The 22,428-nt window shown below is 46.5% G+C and overlaps 1 protein-coding gene across 1 annotated transcript in view; it reads left to right on the plus strand.

Annotated features, from left to right (window-relative positions):
* LOC120930919 (dynein light chain Tctex-type protein 2B-like) overlaps positions 1 to 21,855 on the plus strand; it is a 38,207-nt gene extending 16,352 nt beyond the window's left edge. The window contains exons 3-5 of the mRNA XM_040342055.1: positions 4,724 to 4,828; positions 10,632 to 10,682; positions 21,012 to 21,855. Of these exons, the coding sequence (XP_040197989.1) occupies positions 4,724 to 4,828; positions 10,632 to 10,682; positions 21,012 to 21,359 (504 nt within the window). The 3' untranslated portion in view covers positions 21,360 to 21,855. The remainder of the gene's footprint in view (positions 1 to 4,723; positions 4,829 to 10,631; positions 10,683 to 21,011) is intronic.
* Positions 21,856 to 22,428: the final 573 nt, after the last annotated feature.

Consider the following 22,428-nt stretch of genomic DNA (forward strand, 5'->3'; position numbering starts at 1 on the left):
GGCGTACTTTGCCGCAATGCACACTGGGATATGTACACGAACGGCGCATGCGCCGTTCATAAAAAACGTCAATCACGACAGGTCACCCCCCATTAACATAAAACACGCCCCCTCAGCCTAATTTCAATTAGGCGCGCTTACGCCGGCCACATTTATGCTACGCCGCCGTAGCGATGGGAAATCCAATCTACAGTACAGTAGAAATGAGCCGAACACCCCCTGGTTCGGTTCGCAGCAGAACATGTAAACAGGAAAACAAATTGTGCGAACATCGGTAAAGTCTATGGGACACAAACATGAAAAATCAAAAGTGCTCATTTTAAAGGCTTATATGCAAGTTATTGCCATAACAAGTGTTTGGGGACCAGGGACCTGCCCCAGGGGACATGTATCAATGCAAACAAAAGTTTTAAAAAAACAATGTCCATTTTTTTCAGGAGCAGTGATTTTAATGATGCTTTAAGTGAGACAATAAAAATTAAATATTTATTTTAAATATCGTGCCGGGGGGGGGGGGGGGACTGCTTAGTCTGCCTGTAAAGTAGCGCATCTTTCCCATGTTCATAACAGTACCACAGCAAAATAAAATTTCTAAAGGAAAAAATGTCATCTAAAATTGCTTGTGGCTGTAATGTTTTGTCGGATCCCAGCAATATAGATACAAATGATTAAAATAAACTATTAGCTAGATTCATAAAGAGTTAGGCCGGCGTATCAGTAGATACGCCGACCTAACTCGGAATCTGCGCCGTCCTAAGTTTAAGTGTATTCTCAAACAGAGATACACTTAAACCTATCTAAGATACGACAGCTTGCGCCGTCGTATCTTAGGGTGCAATATTTAGGCTGGCCGCTAGGTGGCGCTTCCATTGAGTTCGGCGTAGAATATGTAAATGACTAGATACGCCTATTCACGAACGTACGTTCGCCCGTCGCAGTAAAGATACAACGTTTCCGTAAGAGGTACGCCGCGTAAAGATAAAGCTGCCCCTAGGAGGCGTAGTCAATGTTAAGTATGGCCGTCGTTCCCGCGTCGAAATTTGAAAATTTTACGTTGTTTGCGTAAGTCGTCCGTGAATAGGGCTGGACGTAATTTACGTCCACGTCGAAACCAATACGTCCTTGCGGCGTACTTTGCCGCAATGCACACTGGGATATGTACACGGACGGCGCATGCGCCGTTCATAAAAAACGTCAATCACGACAGGTCACCCCCCATTAACATAAAACACGCCCCCTCAGCCTAATTTGAATTAGGCGCGCTTACGCCGGCCACATTTATGCTACGCCGCCGTAAGTTAGGAGGCAAGTACTTTGTGAATACAGTACTTGCCTATCTAACTTAAAGCGGTGGTTCACCCTAATAAAACATTTTTTTTTTTTTATAGCATTAAATTAGGCATAGTAGCGCGAGCTACAGTATGCTTGTATTGATTTTTTTAGCCCCGTACTCACTGTGCAATCCTCTATAGAAGATTCCGACTCCCCGCGGGGAATGGGCGTTCCTATCCAGAGGGAAGATGATTGACGGCCGGCTATGGCACGTCACGCTTCTCCGGAAATAGCTGAAATAGGACTTGGCGCTTCACGGCGCCTGCGCATAGTCTGTGCGCAGGCGCCGTATAGCGCCGTGAAGAGCCGAGACCTGTTCCGGCTATCTTCGGGGAGCGTGACGTGCCATAGCCGGCCGTCAATCATCCTCCCTCTTGATAGGAACGCCCATTCCCCGCGGGGAGTCGGAATCTTCTATAGAGGATTGCACAGTGAGTACCGGGCTAAAAAAATCAATACAGGCATACTGTAGCTCGCGCTACTATGCCTAATTTAATGCTAAAATGTTGTTAGTGTGGGTGAACCACCGCTTTAAGGCGGCGTAGCGTAAATACGATACGCTACGCCGCCGCAAAGATGCGGCGTCTTTGAATCTAGCTATATGTGAGTTTTTTTAGTTGTTGTGGAGGCCCCCCCCCCCCCAAATCCATACTAGGCCCTTCAGGTCTAATGCCGCGTACAGACGGTCGTTTTCTGCGATGTAAAAAAACGACGTTTTTAAAAACGTCAATTTAATTGACCGTGTGTGGGGGAAAACGACGTTTTATGTCTTCTGAAAAACGACCAAAAAAAATTGAAGCATGCTTCAATTTTATGTGTCGTTTTTCATATTGTCGATTTTTACTTCACAGAAATTGACCGTGTGTAGCAAAAAACGACGTTTCAAACGACGTTTTTACACCCGCACATGCCCAGAAGCTAGTTATGAAGCGAGCTTCAATGGAAAAACGTGGTGAACGTAACCTCGCTTTGCTAGAACATTGTGAGAAAACGATGGTGTGTAGGCAACATCGTTTTTGAAAATTGAAGTTTCAAAAACGTCGTTTTTTACTTCACAGAAAACGTCGTTTTTTTACATCGCAGAAAACGACCGTCTGTACGCGGCATTATATTGACATTAAGGGAAACCCTGCGCCAAAATAAATAAAAAAATTGCGTGGGGTCCCCCCCAAAATCCATACCAGACTCTTATGCGAGCACGCAACCTGGCAGGCCGCAGGAAAATTGGCAACGAGAGAGCGCCCCCCTCCTGAACCATACCAGGCCACATGCCCTCAACATGGGGAGGGTGCTTTGGGGTTAGCACTTTATGATTACCTGTAATATATAAACCCGTCAGGTTTATACAGTATTTGCCGTCTGCGTCCTGATGGGGGAATTTTCTTTTCAATTACTTTCAACAGGAAGTGAGCCGAAATCCATTTCCATTTGAACAGGTGTGTCCCTATTGGAAGACTTCCTATGTTAGGGGTCTCCAAACTTTCTAAACAAAGGGCCAGCTTACTGTGCTTCAAAAAAGTCCTGGCATTAATGGGAGTAAACAATGTCCCATCTTCAGTATTATAGGAAATATTAGTGCCCCATTGTTGGCGTCAGTGGCAGGAATATTGCCTCATTATTGGTAGTGGGAGGAGTAGTGCCCCATCATTGGCATCAGTGGGAGGAATAGTGCCCCATTATTAGTATCAGTGGGAGGAATAGTGCCCATCATTGGTATTAGTGGGAGGAATAGTGCCCATCATTGGTGCCAGTGGAATGAACAGTGTCCCATCATTGGTATCAGTGGGAGGAGTAAGGCCCCAATATTGGTATTAGTGGGAGGAATAGTGCCCCATTATTGGTATCAGTGGGAGGAATAGTGCTCTATCATTGGTATCAGTGGTAGAAATAGTGCCCCAATATTGGTATTACTGGGAGGAATAGTGTCCCATTATTGGTAGTAGTGGGAGGAATAGTGCCCCATCATTGATATTAGTGGGAGAAATAATGCCACATGATTGGTATTAGTGGGAGGAATAATACCTCATCATTGGTATATATGAGGGGAATAGCACCCCATTATTAGTGTTAGTGGGAGGAATAGTGCCCCATTATTGGTATCAGTGGAAGGAATAATGCCCCATCATTGGTATATACGGGGGAAAGGCACCCCATTATTAGTGTTAGTGGGAGGAATAGTGCCCCATCATTGGTATTAGTGGGAGGAATAGTGCTCCATTATTGGTATTAGTGGGAGGAATAGTACCCATCATTTGTATCAGTGGGAGGAATGGTGCTCCTTGGTTGGTATCAGTGGGAGGAAAAGTACCCTTTATTAATATCAGTGGGAGGAATAGTGCCCCGTTATTAATATCAGTGGGAGGAATAGTGGCCCATTATTTGTATTAGTGGGAGGAATAGTGCTCCTTGGTGGTATCAGTGGGAGGAATAGTGCCCCATTATTTGTATTAGCGGGAGAAATAGTGCCCCCGTGATTGGTATCAGTGGGAGAAATTGTGCTCCACAGTTGGTGTCAGTAGAAGGAATAGCGCCCCCTATCAGTGGGAGGAATAGTGCCCCATCATTGGTATCAGTGGGAGAAATAGTGTTCCACAGTTGGTGTCAGTAGAAGGAATAGCGCCTCCTATCAGTGGGAGGAATAGTGCCCCATCATTGGTATCAGTGGGAGAAATAGTGCTCCACAGTTGGTGTCAGTAGAAGGAATAGCGCCTCCTATCAGTGGGAGAAATAGTGGTCCACAGTTGGTGTCAGTAGAAGGAATAGCGCCTCCTATCAGTGGGAGGAATAGTGCCCCATCATTGGTATCAGTGGAAGAAATAGTGCTCCACAGTTGGTGTCAGTAGAAGGAATAGCGCCTCCTATCAGTGGGAGAAATAGTGGTCCACAGTTGGTGTCAGTAGAAGGAATAGCGCCTCCTATCAGTGGGAGAAATAGTGGTCCACAATTGGTGTCAGTAGAAGGAATAGCGCCTCCTATCAGTGGGAGGAATAGTGCCCCATCATTGGTATCAGTGGGAGAAATAGTGGTCCACAGTTGCTGTCAGTAGAAGGAATAGCGCCTCCTATCAGTGGGAGGAATAGTGCCCCATAGGCTGGATAAGGGTATGCAAAGGGCTGCAGTTTGGAGACCACTGTCCTATGCCATTGTGACGTCCATATAATTTGGTAAAACGAAAAGGTGAATATCCCCACCAGGGACATAGACAGCAATCAAATACAGACAGAGGTTTTCTTGCCTGTATTAAAAGTCAAAAAGCCTACAATAAAAAACAGACAGAGGATCTACCCTGATCTATCCAATGGTGGGTGGGGGTGGGGGTGGGGTACACTTCAATGGTCTGTATACTTCTATACATACATCTGTATGCCTGACAGTCTGTTTGTGTTTACAGGCTTTGTTCCGGAAGGCCCCCCTGGGCAATGTGTCTATCACTAACCAGAACTCCTGGAGTATAGCGGGGCTCCTGGTCGCCCAGAGGATGACAAAGAACCTAAAGGTACGTTCCGAACCATTGTCTGTATCAGCAGCACGGTTGGGAGCAGAGAGCTATATATAGATATATATACTGTATATATATAGAGAGAGCTATATATAAAGAGCTATATACCGTATTTATCGCGGTATAACGCGCTCCCGTGTATACCGCGCACCCCTAAAGTGGCCCCGAATCCTGTGGAAAAAAATGTTTTTTTTGTACTTACAGTTTTGGTGTCTTGCGCGGCGTCCATCGGCGGCCTCGTCGGGTCCGGGGTCCGTCTGCGGGCTTCGGGTGTCCTCTTCGTCGGGTCCGGGGTCCGTCTGCGGGCTTCGGGTGTCCTCTTCGTCGGGTCCGGCGTCCTTCTGCGGCGTCCTCGCGTCCTCCCCGCTCGTTTCCCGCGCCGAGTTTGAATACTGCGCCGACATATACAGAGCGCAGTACACTCGTGTATTGTCGGGCAGGCTCGGCAACACTCGCGCTCACGTCCTGTACGTCCAGGACGTGATCGCGGAAGGAGCCGAGACTGGCCGACTATACCCGAGTGTACTGCGCTCGGTATATGTCGGCGCAGTATTCAAAACTCGGCACGGGTATCGGCGTATACCGCGCACACACAATTTTGCCCTGATTTTCAGGGCAAAAAAGTGCGCGGTATACGCCGATAAATACGGTATATAGAGAGAGAGCTATATATAGAGAGAGCTATATATATATATAGAGAGAGAGAGAGCTATATATAGAGAGAGCTATATATAGATAGAGAGAGAGCTATATATATATATATATATATATATATATATATATATATATATATAGAGGCCTAGATTCACGTACCCCGGCGTAAGTGTGGGCGAGCGTAGTGTATCGTATTTACGGTACGCCGCCGCAACTTAGAGAGGCAAGTGCTGTATTCACAAAGCACTTGCGTCCTAAGTTACGTCGGCGTAGCGTAAATGTGCCGGCGTAAGCGCGCCTAATTCAAATTGGGAAGAGGTGGGCGTGTTTTATGCAAATAAAGCATGACCCCACGTAAATGACGCTTTGAACGTACGGCGTCGTCCGTGGACGTATCCCAGTGCGCATGCGTCGGATAGAATGCCTAAGATACGCCGAACACTGCCTACGACGTGAACGTAACTTATGCACAGCCCTATTCGCGTACGAATTACGCAAACGACGTAAAAAGATACGCTTGTTCCGACGTCCATACTTTGCATGGGCTACGCCACCTAGAGACCTGCTTTATCTTTACGCCGGCGTATGTCTTACGTAAACGGCGTAACTAATTGGGACAGGCGTACGTACGTTCGTGAATCGGCGTATCTTGCTCATTTGCATATTCGATGCGGAAAACAACGGAAGCGCCACCTAGTGGCCAACGTAAATATGCACCCTAAGTTACGACAGCGTAGGAGACTTACGCCGCTAGTATCTTAGCCAAATTTAAGCGTATCTGGTTTCCAGAATACGCCTAAATATACGACGGCGCAGATTCGACTGATACGCCGACGTAAGTCTCTGAGAATCTGGCCCAGAGAGTTATGTATAGAGATATTTATGGTCGTTACCCTCTGACCGAGAGAGATGTGGATCACATAAACACGCGACAAGACTTACAACATAAATAGACCTGAAGTGTGCCTTGGTGGTCTGGTCAGTATGCCAAGAAAAGGGGGCATCCTCAAGGTAAGTAATTGGTAGTTAATTGAAGAAGGATATGCTGAGAAGTGCCCTGAAAAAGGGAAGGGCGGGAGGGTGTCGAATGCGATTGAATGGGCAGACTCACGGACATGAGGTGAGCTGGGAAGAGTCGGCCGTAGTACCGCACACTGAACCGACAAAAGACTCAGATAGTGAAATAGCTTTTATTGATTTCTTGTATTTATTGAGCCAGCTTGGTAAAGGCTTGTGCCATTTCTTCCTGAGGATTTGGGATGTATGTGGCAAAACAAGGAGACTTCCATCAGCCTGGTATCTTGATTACGTGGTCTGATACTCCCTGTTGGGAGGCAGCTGAGGCTGCTCTAATTCGGAAAAAATGTCCAGAGAACTGACTGGGGTTTGAAGCCCAAGTTACTTAGGGGGATTCTGACATGCTTGACACACTGGCTGACACTCAGGGAGCTGGTTTAGAAAGGGTAGCAATGAGCTACCATCAGATTGGCTGGGTAGATGGAGCAGTAGTCGTTTGAGCACCGTCACTGGGCATCAGGCGTTGTTAGTCTGAAACAGGTTGATGTCAACCCCCGGGGGCTGGTTTGTTGCGTTTGCAGACTGTGAGAGTGTAGTGGTTCGAAAGCGAGTCGGGTGGCGTCGGAGCAGTGTCTGACTGCCGGAGCCACTGACTGTAAATTCACTAGGTCGTAGGGAACCGTAGCAGGCCTGGTAGATGGCTGTTTGGTTAACTAGGCTGGGCAAAGCCCTAAACAGGGAACGAGTAAGGATTTCAGACATGTCCCTAAAGAGGCCACTCTTGAAAGGTAGGCACGTGCCACTGACTACAGGTTGGTGCTTCTGTATGCCCTGTAGGAGGTACTTGACTGTATGGGCTCGAGAATACTGACAGTTTCCTGGGATCCTGCAGGGACAGGAAATGCTGGACGCCATCTAGATATGGCGTGATAGTATTGTGAGAAAGGGTCAGCTGCGTGTGGCAATACGATATGAAGGCTAGGACGTGTCTAACGTTGCCTATTGCTGCTCCGGGGCAAGGGGCCAAAATGTTGCGGTTAATGTTCCAAGCAGTGCGATAGGCCTTCGGTGTTGTTGCATGCCAAGGAGTGGTTAATAAGCTGGGTTGCGTTGGTGAGATGCGACTTCAGTCCATCGTCAGCAATGACCAGGGTGGGACAGGGATAGTTGTTGGGTCGGCTCCAGGCTCTTGCTGGAAAAAACAAAGTAAGGTTGGAATGGGACAGCGCATCAGCTGCGATTTGGCATTTGCCTGGAATATGTCTACATAAGATATTAACTGGTGACGGAGTGACAGCTGCGCGAGCCTGCGCAGGAAAGACGTGATGGGGAGTGACTTAAATCTACCTTAATTGATGATGTTGTCTGTGGCCTGATTGTCTGTGGTGAAGAACACTGTCTGTCCTGTTCAAGTGTGCCCCCAGACCTGGGCAGCTGCCACGATGGGGTACGGCACGAGGCGTGATGAAGACTGGGTGAAGCAGAAATTTAAGAGAATTTCTGGGGGCCAAGGTTTGGAGAACCAGTGGCGGACGAAAAATGGCCGCAAAAGTCCGTGGTGGCTCGGCTGACACTGCCGGGATGAAGATTGAAATGCTGTTCTATCAGGTGGGGAAGTTGTCCCACATAGCTAAGTCTGCTACTGATGCTTGGTCTAGTTTGAGAACTTGGACTGTATCTTGCATTGGTGTGAGAAAATCAAGACAATACACAGGTGCTCAACAAGACGATATACAGTACATGCACTCACTGGCCAACGAGCGTTCGCAGACCAACGTGCGCTCGCAGACTAACTTGCGCTCGCAGACCAACGCGCGCTCGCAGACCAACGTGCACTCGCAGACCAACAGGCACTCGCAGACCAACGTGCACTCGCTGGTGCTGGATGGAAACCTGAACTAACCTCAGGGAAAAAAAGAGAAAAGATGAGTGGCCCGCGTGCGACTGAAGATGAATGGCCAACTGGGTGCCAGTGCCACTGTGTGTTTGTATGGCTGATTGTTGGTCACTGAGGTGTGTTTGCAAGTTTAGTTTTATGCTAAAGGTAAATTTTTGAAAGTTGTGCCTAAAAGTCTTGGGGATAATCAAGATCTTTTTTGGCAAATGTGAGATGAGCCTTTGTGTTCTTTTTGGTCAGCAGTGGCTTTCGAAAGCCCTGAAACTCTTCTATGGATGCCATTTTTGCCCAGTCTCTTTCTTATTGTTGAATCATGAACACTGATCTTACCTGAGGCAAGTGAGGCCTTCAATTCTTTAGATGTTGTTCTGGGTTCTTTTATGACCTCCTGGATGAGTCGTCGTCATGCTCCTGGGAGTAATTTTTGTAGGCCGGCCACTCCTGGGAAGGTTTACCACTGTTCCAAGTGATCTCCATTTGTGGATAATGGTTCTCCCCGTAGTTCACTGGAGTTCCAAAGCCTTAGAAATGGCTTTGAAACCCTTTCTAGACCAATACATTACTTTGTTTCTAATCTGTTTTTTTTAGATTGTGGCATGATGTATGGCTTTTTGTGATCTGTTAGCATGCTTCTCCAATCAGAAGTGTTTATTCATCTTAGCTAATGTAGGTCCCTGTTCACATCGGCACGAATTGACATGTCAAATCGCATGCCAAATCGCAGCCTATTGTCGGCAATGGCACTGGCATTGCCTTGCTAAAGAATGGCCCTGTCCCAATCGGTGCGATGTTGACTTTGCGGCGCCACATTGATTTCCAAAAGTAGTTCCTGCACTACCTTTGGCAAAGTCGGGGACGATTTCAATAGACGTCTGTGCAGAAACCCTCACAGATGTCTTACAAATCGCCCCCTGAAATCACACTGAAATGCGGGTTTGAAATAGTGCGAAATAGTGCGAGTTCAGCTGAACTCACTCGATTTCAAACCCATGTTAAGTGAGAACGAGGGCTCAAGCTTTGAAGTGGTTTTGCTCCCTGCTCCTGCTACTGTTTCCCATGTGCTAAATTCATGGGGCCAGATTCATGTATCTTTGTGCGGGCGTAGCGTATCCTATTTACGCTACGCCTCCGGAACTTGGACAGGCAAGTGCAGTATTCACAAAGCACTTGCTCCGTAAGTTGCGGCGGCGTAGCGTAAATTGGCCAGCGTAAGCCCGCCTAATTCAAAATAGGCTGGTAGGGGGCGTGTTGTATGTAAATGAATCGTGACCCCACGTAAATGACGCGCCTAACGAACGGCGCATGCGCTCGCATTCTCAGTATCACTTTGAATTTACTCCATAAGATACGCCAGGCCCAATGCCTGTGACGTGAACGTAACCTACGCACAGCCCCATTCACGTACGACTTACGTAAACGACGTAAAAAGATACGCTTGCCGGCGTCCATACTTTGCATTGGCTGCGCCTCATATAGCAGGGGTAACTTTACGCCGGACGTAAGCCTAACGTAAACGGCGTAGCGGGCGCAAGTACGTTCGTGAATCGACGTATCTACCTAATTTACATATTTGACGCGTAAATCTACGGAAGCGCCCCTTGCAGCCAGCGTAAATATGCACCCAAGATACGACGGCGTAGGAGACTTACGCCGCTCGTATCTTGGCCAAATCTATGCGTAACTGATTCTAAGAATCAGGCGCATAGATACAATGACTCACATTCGGACTTACGACGGTGTACGTGGAGATAGGCCGTTGTAAGTCCACTGTGAATCTGGCCCATGGTTTCTACACACAGGGCTGTCTTAATGAGAGGGCACACCTAGGCACTGCCCAGGGGCCCCAGCTGCATGGGGGGGCCCTGAACTTTCCCCAAAGCAGCTCGTCCTTGAGCCCACGCTGCCTCGAAATTGGGGACCCCATGATGGCACTGAGAGTGATGGGGGGATGAATCTAGCAGATATATTATATTATATGCACAGGACAGCTTTGTTACTTTATGTATGTAGTATTTTCCCACTGTTTCTTTGCTGTACAGAATGATTGTTCATGTAGTTAATGCGGAGCGCCACCCAAAAGGTGCCTCTTACCTACTTGATGTCTGTTTACCTGCATTGTCTCCATTGTAGGGGCCCCAGGACATTACTTGGGGCCCTTGATGCTATTAAGACGTCCCTGTCTACACATGCAGGTACATACTGTGTATAATCAGCCTTGTATGTTTCGTCTAGGAGAGAAGGGCTCAGAAAGTGGCAAAGAAGACTGAAATTATATTGCCGCAGGTGAGTAGAACCACCATGATATCACTAGCCCATTCCCTATCATTGGTTACTTTTAAAAGGTTCAATAGGGACCCCAAGATTTGGTTGAAAATGCGGTAGAAGCCCGTACAAGACCGTTGAGTGGTATGGGAGTCACTGACCCCCAACTTCAACTAAAACTTTTTTTTTAGTTTTAGATGAACTTTGGAAAAGTAAATAGTTGTGACAACTCTCATTGCTGTCTGTAACTCTGCTGGGTCAGCGGGATAAGAAATGGGGGGGGGGGGGGGGGCAGTTGCCACCGGGGCAGAAAGACAATTAGTAATAATAACCTGTCAGATGCGCTAACCCTTTCCCGGTTTACTGAAATAAAAGTGATTTGTTATAGAGATTTTTCATTGCTTACCACCCCAACAGGAAACAGAGGATACTCCCCCTAATGAGGACACTGGGGTCAATTCACTAAGCGCTAAATCGTCTAAAAAAAAATGCGTTAAAATAACGTATATGGAAACAATTGTACAAATGTTTAATTCGCTAAGAATTTGCCGGTAAATAGCTCATGTGGTAAAATACCGGTATTGCCGTAATTTATCACACTGTAGCTTGTTGTCAAATTGTTGTTGTTTTTTAAAAGTCAGCAGCTTCAAATATTGCAGCTGCTGACTTTTAAAATAAGGACACTTATCTTTTTAGGGCACCCGCGATGTCGGCACCCGAAGCCGATCTGTCGCTCGGCTCTCGGGGTGCTGCCGCCGCCGCCATCTTTGGTAAGGGAATCAGGAAGTGAAGCTTTGCAGCTTCACTACCTGGTTCCCTACTGCGCATGCGCGATCCCACTGGTCTTTGCTCTTTTCTGGGACCTGTGTGTCTCGCAGAAGACAGCGGTGGGCGAAGGAAGTGGCATAGATACCCGCGGGTGGCTCGGGTATCTATGCCCGGAAGTGGGAGCAAATACCTGTATTACACAGGTATCTGCTCCCCCCTGAAAGGTGCCAAATGTGACACCGGAGGGGGGGGAGGGTTCGAAAAAGCGAAAGTCGGCCATCGCGTTCTTAACTACAGATGACTCACCAGCTGTTAGTTATCTGCTGACAGCTAAATGTAACAAAAACATGCCGGTAATTAAAAATTATTGGAAAAAAAAAAAAACTAGTGTGGGGGTCCTCCCCGGATCCCAGACCTGAAGGGCCTGGTATGGATTTTAAGGGGAACCCCATGCCAAAATGAAAAAAAAAACGGCGTGGGGTCCCCCCAAATCCATACTAGACCTTTATCTGAGCATGAAGCTTGGTAGGCCAGGAAAGGGGACGATGATGACGAGCAAGCACCCCCCCCTTCCTGAATCATGCTTGGCCAAATGCCGTCGACATGGGGGGTGCTTTGGGGTAGGGGGGACAAGGGTCTCTTTCCCATAACCCTGTCTGGCAGTTGTGGGGGTCTGTGGGCGGGGGGCTTATATGTGTAGATCTATCATAAATCACACCGCCTGCCGCCACCACCAACCCAAAACATGAAGAACCTCTGGTCCAGACGAAGGCTCTCGCCATCTGCCTGCTCAGCTGTCTGACAGCTCTTAAAAAACGAAGGGGCATCACCGCCCTGCGACGTCACCGTGTGAACACGCCCACTCGTGACATCGCTGACTCCGCATGCCCCTGGCCAGTGAAGTCGCTGGGTGCATGCTCAGACAGGGGTCTGGTATGGTATACGTGGGAGACCCCTTGCTTTTTTTTTTATAAGTTTTGCGTGGGGTTCCCCTCAAAATCCATACCAGACCCAAAGGGCATGGTGTGCATGGGGGGGGGGGGGGGCATGCTTTTATTGCTGGCATGTTTTTCTTTACATTCAGCTGTCAGCAGGAAACCCACTGACGAGTCATCCATTGTTAAAGACGGGGCGGCCAGCTTCTCAGCCCGCTCCTTAGCAGCCAGCTATTAGGGGACCCCCCACACTGTATCTGAGTAATACCGCATGTGATACCGCCAGCACCCTGGTGATAAATATCGCAGCTTTTTTTACTTTCTGCTGTGAATCGAACTTAACAGCTTACTGCATGTTTTTTTGCGATATTTACTGGCACATTTTTCATTTTGCGTTAAATACTGCATAGGGCCAGATCCACGTACAGGCGCCTATCTTTAGGCGGGCGTAGCGTATCTCAGAAACGCTACGCCGCCGTAACTTAGGAAGGCGAGTACTGTATTCATAAAGAATTTGCACCTTTAGTTAAGGCGGCGTAGCGTATATCGGGCGCCGTAAGCCCGCCTAATTCAAGAGAGGCTGGTTGGGGGCGTGTTCTATGCGAACTAATCGTGACCCCACGTATTTGACGTTTCTTAAGAATGGCGCATGCGCCGTCCGTGAAAGAATCCTAGTGTGCATGCTCCAAATTATGCCGCAAATCGTCAATGCTTTAGACGTGAGCGTAATTTACGCACAGCCCTATTCGCGAACGACTTACGCAAGCGACGTAAAACGTAAAAAATTCGACTCTGGCCGACGTCCATACTTAACATTGCGTACGCCTCATATAGTAGGGGTAACTTTACGCCAGAAAAAGCCTAACGTAAACGACGTAAAAAAATGCACCCGGCGGACGTACGTTTGAGAATCGGCGTATCTAGCTAATTTGCATACTCTACGCGAAAATCAACAGAAGCACCACCTAGCGGCCAGCGTAAATATGCACCTAAGATCCGACGGCGTACTAAGACGTACGTCAGTCGGATCGAGCCCACATTCAGGCGTATCTTGTTTTGTGAATACAAACAAAGATACGCCGGCGCATCGTAGAACTTACGCGGCGTATCAATAGATACGCCGCCGTAAGTTCTTCGTGGATCTGGGCCATAGTCTTTTTTTTTTGGTGAATTGGACATTTTTTTAGCGCATGTGATAATCTATGCAAATGAGTCACGTGACATCGCATGTGGTAACCTTTAGTGAATTGACCACAAAAAAATATGTGCATGTACATTCGTTCTGGGCAAATGGGGGCAACAATTAAGGTTACTAGACTATTTTCTCACCAGGTCAAATGTTATACTTTAAACAGAATACATTAAATGAGAAAAATACCGCATTATTGCCACTAGATGGAGCTGGAAATAAATAGTCAGTCACGGCTCTCTGCTCCAGGGTCAACCATATCTTGCCCCAGCCTGGACCAGCTTTGTACCATCAGCTGACAACGGGCTTCAACCCACTGTCTGCTGAAAACGGGTCACTGGAGTGCAGAATGAACTGCATTCCTGTAAACCACAGGAGAAGTAGAGCCAAACAAGCTTTTATTTGTACTTTTCCTTTAAGTTTATCGCCCAGGGATTAGTGTGTTAGGCTAAATCACTCCCTATTGTTGGTAACCTGGTCACCTGGGATCCCCTTCCATTCACATGTTTCAAGGAGCTGTTCGAAGATTTCCTTATGTTGTTGGATTATTATGTGATCACCAATTAAGTATTTGGCCAACCTAATACTCTGTAATTATGGTTTCTGATATCACTCTGTTTATGCAATGGAAATCTCTACTCTGGTGTTGTGTCTCCCCCTAGTGATTCTGTTTATGTATATACAATATCTCACAAAAGTAAGTACACCCCTCACATTTCTGTAAATATTTTATTATATCTTTTCATGTGACAACACTGAAGAAATGACACTTTGCTACAATGTAAAGTAGTGAGTGTACAGCTTGTATAACAGTGTAGATTTGCTGTCCCCTCAAAATAACTCAACACACAGCCATTAATGTCTAAACTGCTGGCAATACAACTGAGTACACCCCTAAGTGAAAATGTCCAAATTGGGCTCAAAGTGTGAATATTTTGTGTGGCCACCATTATTTTCAAGCACTGATTAAACCCTCTTGGGCATGGAGATCACCAGAGCGTCACAGGTTGCCACTGGAGTCCTCTTCCCCTCCTCCATGATGACATCACAGAGGTGGTGGATGTTAGAGACCTTGCGCTCCTCCACCTTCCGTTTGAGGATGCCCCAAAGATGCTCAATAGGATTTAGGTCTGGAGACATGCTTGGCCAGTCCATCACCTTTACCCTCAGCTTCTTTAGCAAGGCAGTGGTCATCTTGGAGGTGTGTTTGGGGTCGTTATGTTGGAATATTGCGGCCCAGTCTTTGAAGGGAGGGGATCATGCTCTGCTTCATTATGTCACAGTACATGTAGGCATTGATGGTTACCATAATAAACTGTAGCTCCCCAGTGCCGGCAGCACTCCTCCAGCCCCAGACCATGACACTCCCACCACCATGCTTGACTGTAGGCAAGACACACTTGTCTTTGTACTCCTCACTTGGTTGCTCCCACACACGCTTGTCACCATCTGAACCAAATACATTTATCTTGGTCTAATCAGACCACAGGACATGGTTCCAGAAATCTATGTTCTTAGTCTGCTTGTCTTCAGAAAACTGTTTGCAGGTGATCTTGTGCATCATCTTTAGAAGAGGCTTCCTTCTGGGACGACAGCCATGCAGACCAATTTGATGCAGTGTGCGGTGTATGGTCTGAGCACTGACAGGCTGACCCCCCACCCCTTCAACCTCTGCAGTAATGCTGGCAGCACTCATACTTCTATTTCCCAAAGACAACCTCTGGATATGACGCTGAGCATGTGCACTCAACTTCTTTGGTCTACCATGGTGAGGCCTGTTCTGAGTGGAACCTGTCCTGTTAAACCGCTGTATGGTCTTGGCCACCGTGCTGCATCTCAGTTTCAGGGTCTTGGCAATCTTCTTATAGCCTAGACCATCTTTATGTAAAGCAACAATTATTTTTTCCAGATCCTCAGAGAGTTCTTTGCAATGAGGTGCCATGTTGAACTTCCAGTGACCAGTATGAGAGAGTGAGAGCGATAACACCAAATTTAACACACCTGCTCCCCATTCACACCTGAGACCTTGAAACACTAACGAGTCACATGACACCGGGAAGGGAAAATGGCTAATTGGGGAGTATTTCACTTAGGGGTGTACTCACTTTTTTGCCAGTGGTTTAGACATTAATGGCTGTGTGAGTTATTTTGAGGGGACAGGAAATTTACACTGTTATACAAGCTGTACACTCACTACACAACATTGTAGCAAAGTGTCATTTCTTCAGTGTTGTCACATGAAAAGATATAAGTGATCACATGTGTGATCAGCCATGGATGCAGTCTGATTGCTGCATGAACAATTACATGTGAGTGGGCACAATCAGCTGCAGGAGCCGGCAACCTCCCCTTGCTTTCAATTAGGCTGCCTCTCACAGCTAATCGTGGAAACCCCCGCTGGGCTTTTCACATGTAAAAACAGTGCAGGTGGTTTTGCAAGTGTGAATGCACCCTAATGCCGCGTACACGATTGAAAATTCCGACAAAAAAAACGTGGATTTTTCTTCCTAATGAATTTTGGCTCAAACTTGTGTTGCATACACACGGTCACACAAAATTCCGACCATCAAGAACGCGCTGACGTGCAACACTACAACGAGCCAAGAAAAATGAAGTTCAATTATTCTGATCATGCGTCGAATCGATTCCAAGCATGCGTGTTTTTTTTTGCGTGTCCGAATTGCATACAGACAATCGGAATTTCCGACAAGAACTTTTCCCATCTGAAAGTTTGAGAACCAGCTCTTAAATTTTTGCTGTCTGAAAAAGTCAGATGGAGCCTACACACGATCGGAATTTCCGACCAAAAGCTCACATCAAACTTTTCTTTTTGGAAATTCCGATCGTGTGTACGCGGCATTAGGCTGGCTTCACACCAGCTGAATTTGGACCTGAAACAGAGCCAAAGACGCACAGGGCCCTTTTCCAGTGCGGACCGTGGCCGCTCCCAGGGATGTGTGAACTGGGGAAACCTGCATCCAATTTGCAGCCTTAACCACTTCCCGACCGCCGCATGTAGATATACGTCGGCAGAATGGCACGGACAGGCACATCAACGTACCTGTACGTGCCTGCCTAGACGTGGGTCGGGGGTCCGATCGGGCTTCCCCGTGCTTCACTATGGCGCTGCATCGATCGTGTGATCCCCTTTATAGGGGAGACTCGATCGATGACGTCATTCCTACAGCCACACCCCCCTACAGTTGTAAACACACACTAAGTGTACACTAAATCTTACAGCGCCACCTGTGGTTAACTCCCAAACTGCAACTGTCATTTTCACAATAAAGAATGCAATTTAAATGCATTTTTTGCTGTGAAAATGACAATGGTCCCAAAAATGTGTCAAAATTGTCCGAAGTGTCCGCCATAATGTCGCAGTCACGGAAAAAATCGCTGATCGCCGCCATTAGTACTAAAAAAAAAAAAATTAATAAAAATGCAATAAAACTATCCCCTATTTTGTAAACGCTATAAATTTTGCGCAAACCAATCGATAAACGCTTATTGCGATTTTTTTTACCAAAAATAGGTAGAAGAATACGTATCGGCCTAAACTGAGGAAATTTTTTTTTTTATATATGTTTTTGGGGGATATTTATTATAGCAAAAAGTAAAAAATATTGAATTTTTTTCAAAATTGTCGCTCTATTTTTGTTTATAGCGCAAAAAATAAAAACCGCAGAGGTGATCAAATACCACCAAAAGAAAGCTCTATTTGTGGGGAAAAAAGGACGCCAATTTTGTTTGGGAGCCACGTCGCACGACCGCGCAATTGTCTGTTAAAGCGACGCAGTCCCGAACTGTAAAAACACCTTGAGTCTTTAGGCAGCATATTGGTCCGGTCCTTAAGTGGTTAAGGAACATTGGTAGTGCTCCCAGCAAATTCCAACCCAATGTTCTGTGTATAATGGGCTAGATTCAGGTAGGGAGACGTAAGTTTGTGCGGGCGTAGCGTATGTTATTTACGCTATGCCGCCGCAATTTAGAGAGGCAAGTGCTGAATTCACAAAGCACTTGCCTCCTAAGTTACGGCGGCGTAGCGTAAATGGGCCGGCGTAAGCGCGCCTAATTCAAATGAGGATGAGGGGGGCGTGTTTTATGTAAATGTCTTGTGACCCGACGTGATTGACGTTTTTTACGAACGGCGCATGTGCCATCCTTGGACATATACCAGTGTGCATTGCTCCAAAGTACGCCGTTTCGACGTGAACGTAAATTACGTCAAGCCCGATTCGCGTACGACTTACGCAAACGACGTAAAAAGATAGGCCTGTTCCGACGTCCATACCTTGCATGGGCTGTGCCACCTAGGGAGCAGCTTTATCTTTACGCCGGCGTATCTCTAACGTAAACGGCGTAACTAATTGCGACAGGCGCACGTACGTTCATGAATCGGCGTATCTAGTCATTTGCATATTCTACGCCGAACTCAACGGAAGCGCCACCTAGCGGCCAGCGTAAATATGCACCCTAAGATACGACGGCGTAGGAGACTTACGCCGCTCGTATCTTAGCCTAATTTAAGCGTATCTGGTTTCCAGAATACGCTTAAATTTACGAGGGCGTAGATTCAGAGTTACGATACTATACGCGGGGGTAACTGTACCTGAATCTAGCCCAAAGTGTCTGACTCCCTGCGCTACTAGGTGCTGATTAAAGTAAACAAAAATAGGGGTATGTTTGCTGTGCACCTAAATGTGTTCCCACATAAACTCAAAGGGCCAGATTCACAAATGAGATACAATGGCGTTTCTCCTGCTACGCCGTCGTATCTCTGTTTCTATCTATGCGACTGATTCATAGAATCAGTTACGCATAGATATCCCTAAGATCCGACAGGTGTAATTGTTTTACTCTGTCCGATCTTAGGATGTTGTACCGCGGCCGCCGCTGGGGGGAGTTTGCGTCGTAAACCAGCGTTGGGTATGCAAATTAGGAGTTACGGCAGATCCACGGCGGTTTTTCGCGTTCGCTACGTCGCCGCTAGTCTAGTTTCCCGTCGCAAAGTTAGTCGTTTTTTTTGGTGCCCTAACTTTAGTCAGCAAGTGTATTGCTGTCTAAAGTATGGCCGTCGTTCCCGCGTCGAAATTCAAAATTTAACGTCGTTTGCGTAAGCCGTCCGGGAATACGGAAGTACACTATGCGCGTCGCCGTTCAAAAAAATGACGTCACGGCGCGCAAAGCACGGCGGGAGTTAAGAAACGGAGCATGCGCAGTAGGTCCGGCGTGGGAGCGCGCCTAATTTAAATGGCACACGCCCATTTAAATTGGCCCGCCTTGCGCCGGAGGCCGCCGGCGTAGTTTTCATCGCAAGTGCTTGGTGAATCAGGCACTTGCGATGAAAAATTGCGGCGGTGTAACGTATCTAGGATACGTGATATTATATAGTGAATGGTAAAAGCGCTACCCCTCTACTGTGGCTCAGTTAGTGAAGTTCTATATAAAACTGTAACCAAAGGTGAATAAGGTTAGAGCTTGTGCAAGGATAATACCCAAAAGGGGTATGGCTACTGACAAAAAATAAATCCCTATTATATCATGTGAATCATATTCATAACAAGTGAAAATACAATAGTAAATAAAGACATCAAATATGCAGCAAATTCTCATATGATACATCCATCATGCAAACAAACTCAAAAGATAATAAGAATAAACCGTGGCCCAAAGTTCATTGAATAAAGAAACTGCTCTGTGAATATGGTATTTATCACAAATCACCTCCAGTGCTTGTTTACCATCCAAACTATGCGCTCACCTCATATACAGACCTTCCACGGGTCACTATGAGCCTTCCCCTTTAAGGGGTGTAAATTCCAATAGCTGGCAGCTGGGATCCTACTCCAGGGAAATTCGTTCCATTTCGCAGCAATCCTCACATGTATGGTGCTCATAAAATCAGAGAAACTGACATAGTGCTAAATCGTTTAAAACCAAGTACTTTAATAAAAATATAAAAGCCAAATTCACATTTATGGGTGCACATCCTCTAGTGAACCTAGGTAATGCACTTTTAGACAGTCAGGGTGTGTATGTCCTCATATGTCACTTGAATAATCTCAACTCTATGAGGACACAGTGATTTCCTGTTTGTGCGTGATGACGTCGCAAAGCCCCGTCCCGACGTGTTTCGTCACTCGTCAAGTGACTTCCTCAAGGAGCTCCCAAGAAATTGCAACCTACAAGTTCTGTGGTTGACTAAGTGCAGGTAAGGCCAGTCTGTATAAGGCCTTGTACACACGACCGAACATGTCCGCTGAAACTGGTCCGTCGGAAACATGTCCGACCGTGTGTAGAGCCTAGTTTTCCGGCCTAGCGGACAGGTTTCCAGCGGACAAAAGTTTCTTAGCATGCTAAGAAACTTGTCCGCTGGAAGCCTGTTCGTCGGACATGTCCGATGGTTAGTACGACTCATCGGACATGTCCGCTGGCCCGAAATCCCGCGCATGCGTCGAATTGATTCGACGTATGCGTAGAAGCATTGAACTCCCGTGTCAGAGAACGTCGGTGTCTTCTACGTCACCGCGTTCTCTGTCCGCGGGGATTTTGGTCTGATGGTGTGTACACACATCAGACCAAAAGATCCCAGCAGACATGTCCGATGAAAACGGTCCGCGGACCGTTTTCATCGGACATGTCTACTCGTGTGTACAAGGCCTCAGAAACCAAGTACAAAAATGATTTGGGCAAGAGCATTGCCAGACCCATGCACCCAGTACACATGCTCCAGGTCTTCTGCTGAGTGTCCCAAGTCTCCTTTGAAAGATTTTTTTGTTTCAGGTACTTATATAGCAATAAATATATAGACTTATATAGCGCCATCAATTTACGCAGCACTTTACATATATGTATATATATTGTCAGAGCTTTTTTTCTCAGAAAATTGGTGCAGGAACTCAACCATGACCCTTTCAGATTTCACAAACAGTAGAAGGGTCTTTAAGGGGCATTAAACACCAGGATTTTATTACATACAGAGTACAGAGTTCAGGGGGTTACACACAGAGTGCAGAGCTGTCACTTGTAAACACAGAAACCGGACTTCTGTGTTTACAAGTGATTGTGGTGAGTAGGCACCAAAGGGTCTGAGCCAGAGGTGGTGGAACTGAGTTCCCCCCAAGTTCCCCCTGAAAAAAAGCCCTGTATATTGTACATTCACACCAGTCTCTGCCCTCAGGGAGCTTACAGTCTAATGTCCCTAACTCACATTCATACACACACATACTAGGGCCAATTTAGACAGAAGCCAATGAACCTACCAGCATGTCTTTGGAGTGTGAGAGATAATGATGTTTTATGCATAATTCCGTTTTGGATTTTTGGATAAACGTAAGATGTGAGGATTCCTTTGGTTTTAAGAAGGATCTATTGTGATTAGCAATTGTTTTTGTGCTTTCAACCAGTTCTGAAGTTATTTTATCATGTTTGACTTTTTTGTTTCTATTAAACTCTCAGCCTCCCTCATTCGCCTCTCGGCCCCCTGAGAAGGTCCAGTTGTCATCCATCAAGCAAATTCTGGAGAGCTACCTCCCAGAGAGGATCGGGGAAATGAAGTATGACCACACCAAGATCCCCTCCCTAGTGAAAGTGATCAGCGAGGAAGTCAGAGCTCAGGTGAAGAAGGTCTTACCCGCACGATACAAGATGCTATGCGTGGTGACAATGGGGGAGAGAGCCCAGGAGGACATCGCCATAGTTAGCCGCTGCCTCTGGGACCCCCATGCTGACAACTATGTGGCCCACGTTTATGAGAATTCCACTATTTACTGTGTGGTAGCTGTGTACACTGTATTCTGTGAATGACCCGGCCTTATTGAGTACAGGAACCCCTTACATCCTGCAGTGTGACTGTCCACCAGAAAGTTGTATGTAACCCATCTGTAAATCCAAGGACCTTCTGTCACCTCTGTTTTTCTACAAAATTCCAGAGTCCTGCATGATCAAGATGGATTTAACAAGCCTTTGTTAAAGCGGATCTACACTGTATCTGAACACCACAAAACAAAAACTCTATTTAATTATTTTTAGTATTCAAAGCAAACTCCCCCATCCATCCATGTCTCCATGCTTTATTTTGCTGAGTAATCACTTTCTAGCCATCTTGAGTAAGGGCAGATTTATGTAGCATTTTTTTCCTGGAGTCCATATGCCCTTACCTCAGGCATGCAGGCAGGAGGGTGTGCCTAACAGAGAAAGCTCCTCCCCTGAAGACACCTGGGATGTATGACATCATTTGCCTAGGCTTAGAAACCAGGAGGTAATGGAAGAAATTGATTAAAAAGTTTTAAACAAGTAATTATGATATGCCTTCCTATCTATTTACTAAGGCTAGCAGCATAAGGATTAAAAATAGTCCATGTTGATTAAGAAAGTGAAATTACCCTTTAAATATGAGGAACCCAATGGAGACAATAACATTTTGTGCAGGTGTTCTGCCGAAAACTCCAACTCGCCGAAATCTCCAACCACGTCATTTCCGGTGACTTTCCAGCAGCAATAATTGGAGATTTCAACGAGTTGGCTGTTTTCACAGAACACCGGGGACCAGATTCAGAAAGGAGATATGTCGGCGTATCTCCGAATACGCCGTCGTATCTCTGAGTGTGCGTGGTCGTAACTATGCGACTGATTCAGAGAATCAGTTACGCATAGATTCCCCTAAGATCCGACCGGCGTAAGTGTCTTACACCGTCGTATCTTAGGCTGCATATTTACGCTGGCCGGTAGGTGGCGCTTCCGTATAGTTACGCGATGAATATGCTAATTAGGTAGATACGCCGATTCAGAAACGTACGTCCGGCCGGCACATTTTTTTACGTCGTTTACGTTAGGCTTTTTTCGGCGTAAAGTTACCCCTGCTATATGAGGCGTA

Source organism: Rana temporaria, chromosome 3 (assembly GCF_905171775.1).
Source record: "Rana temporaria chromosome 3, aRanTem1.1, whole genome shotgun sequence".
Taxonomy (NCBI): domain Eukaryota; kingdom Metazoa; phylum Chordata; class Amphibia; order Anura; family Ranidae; genus Rana; species Rana temporaria.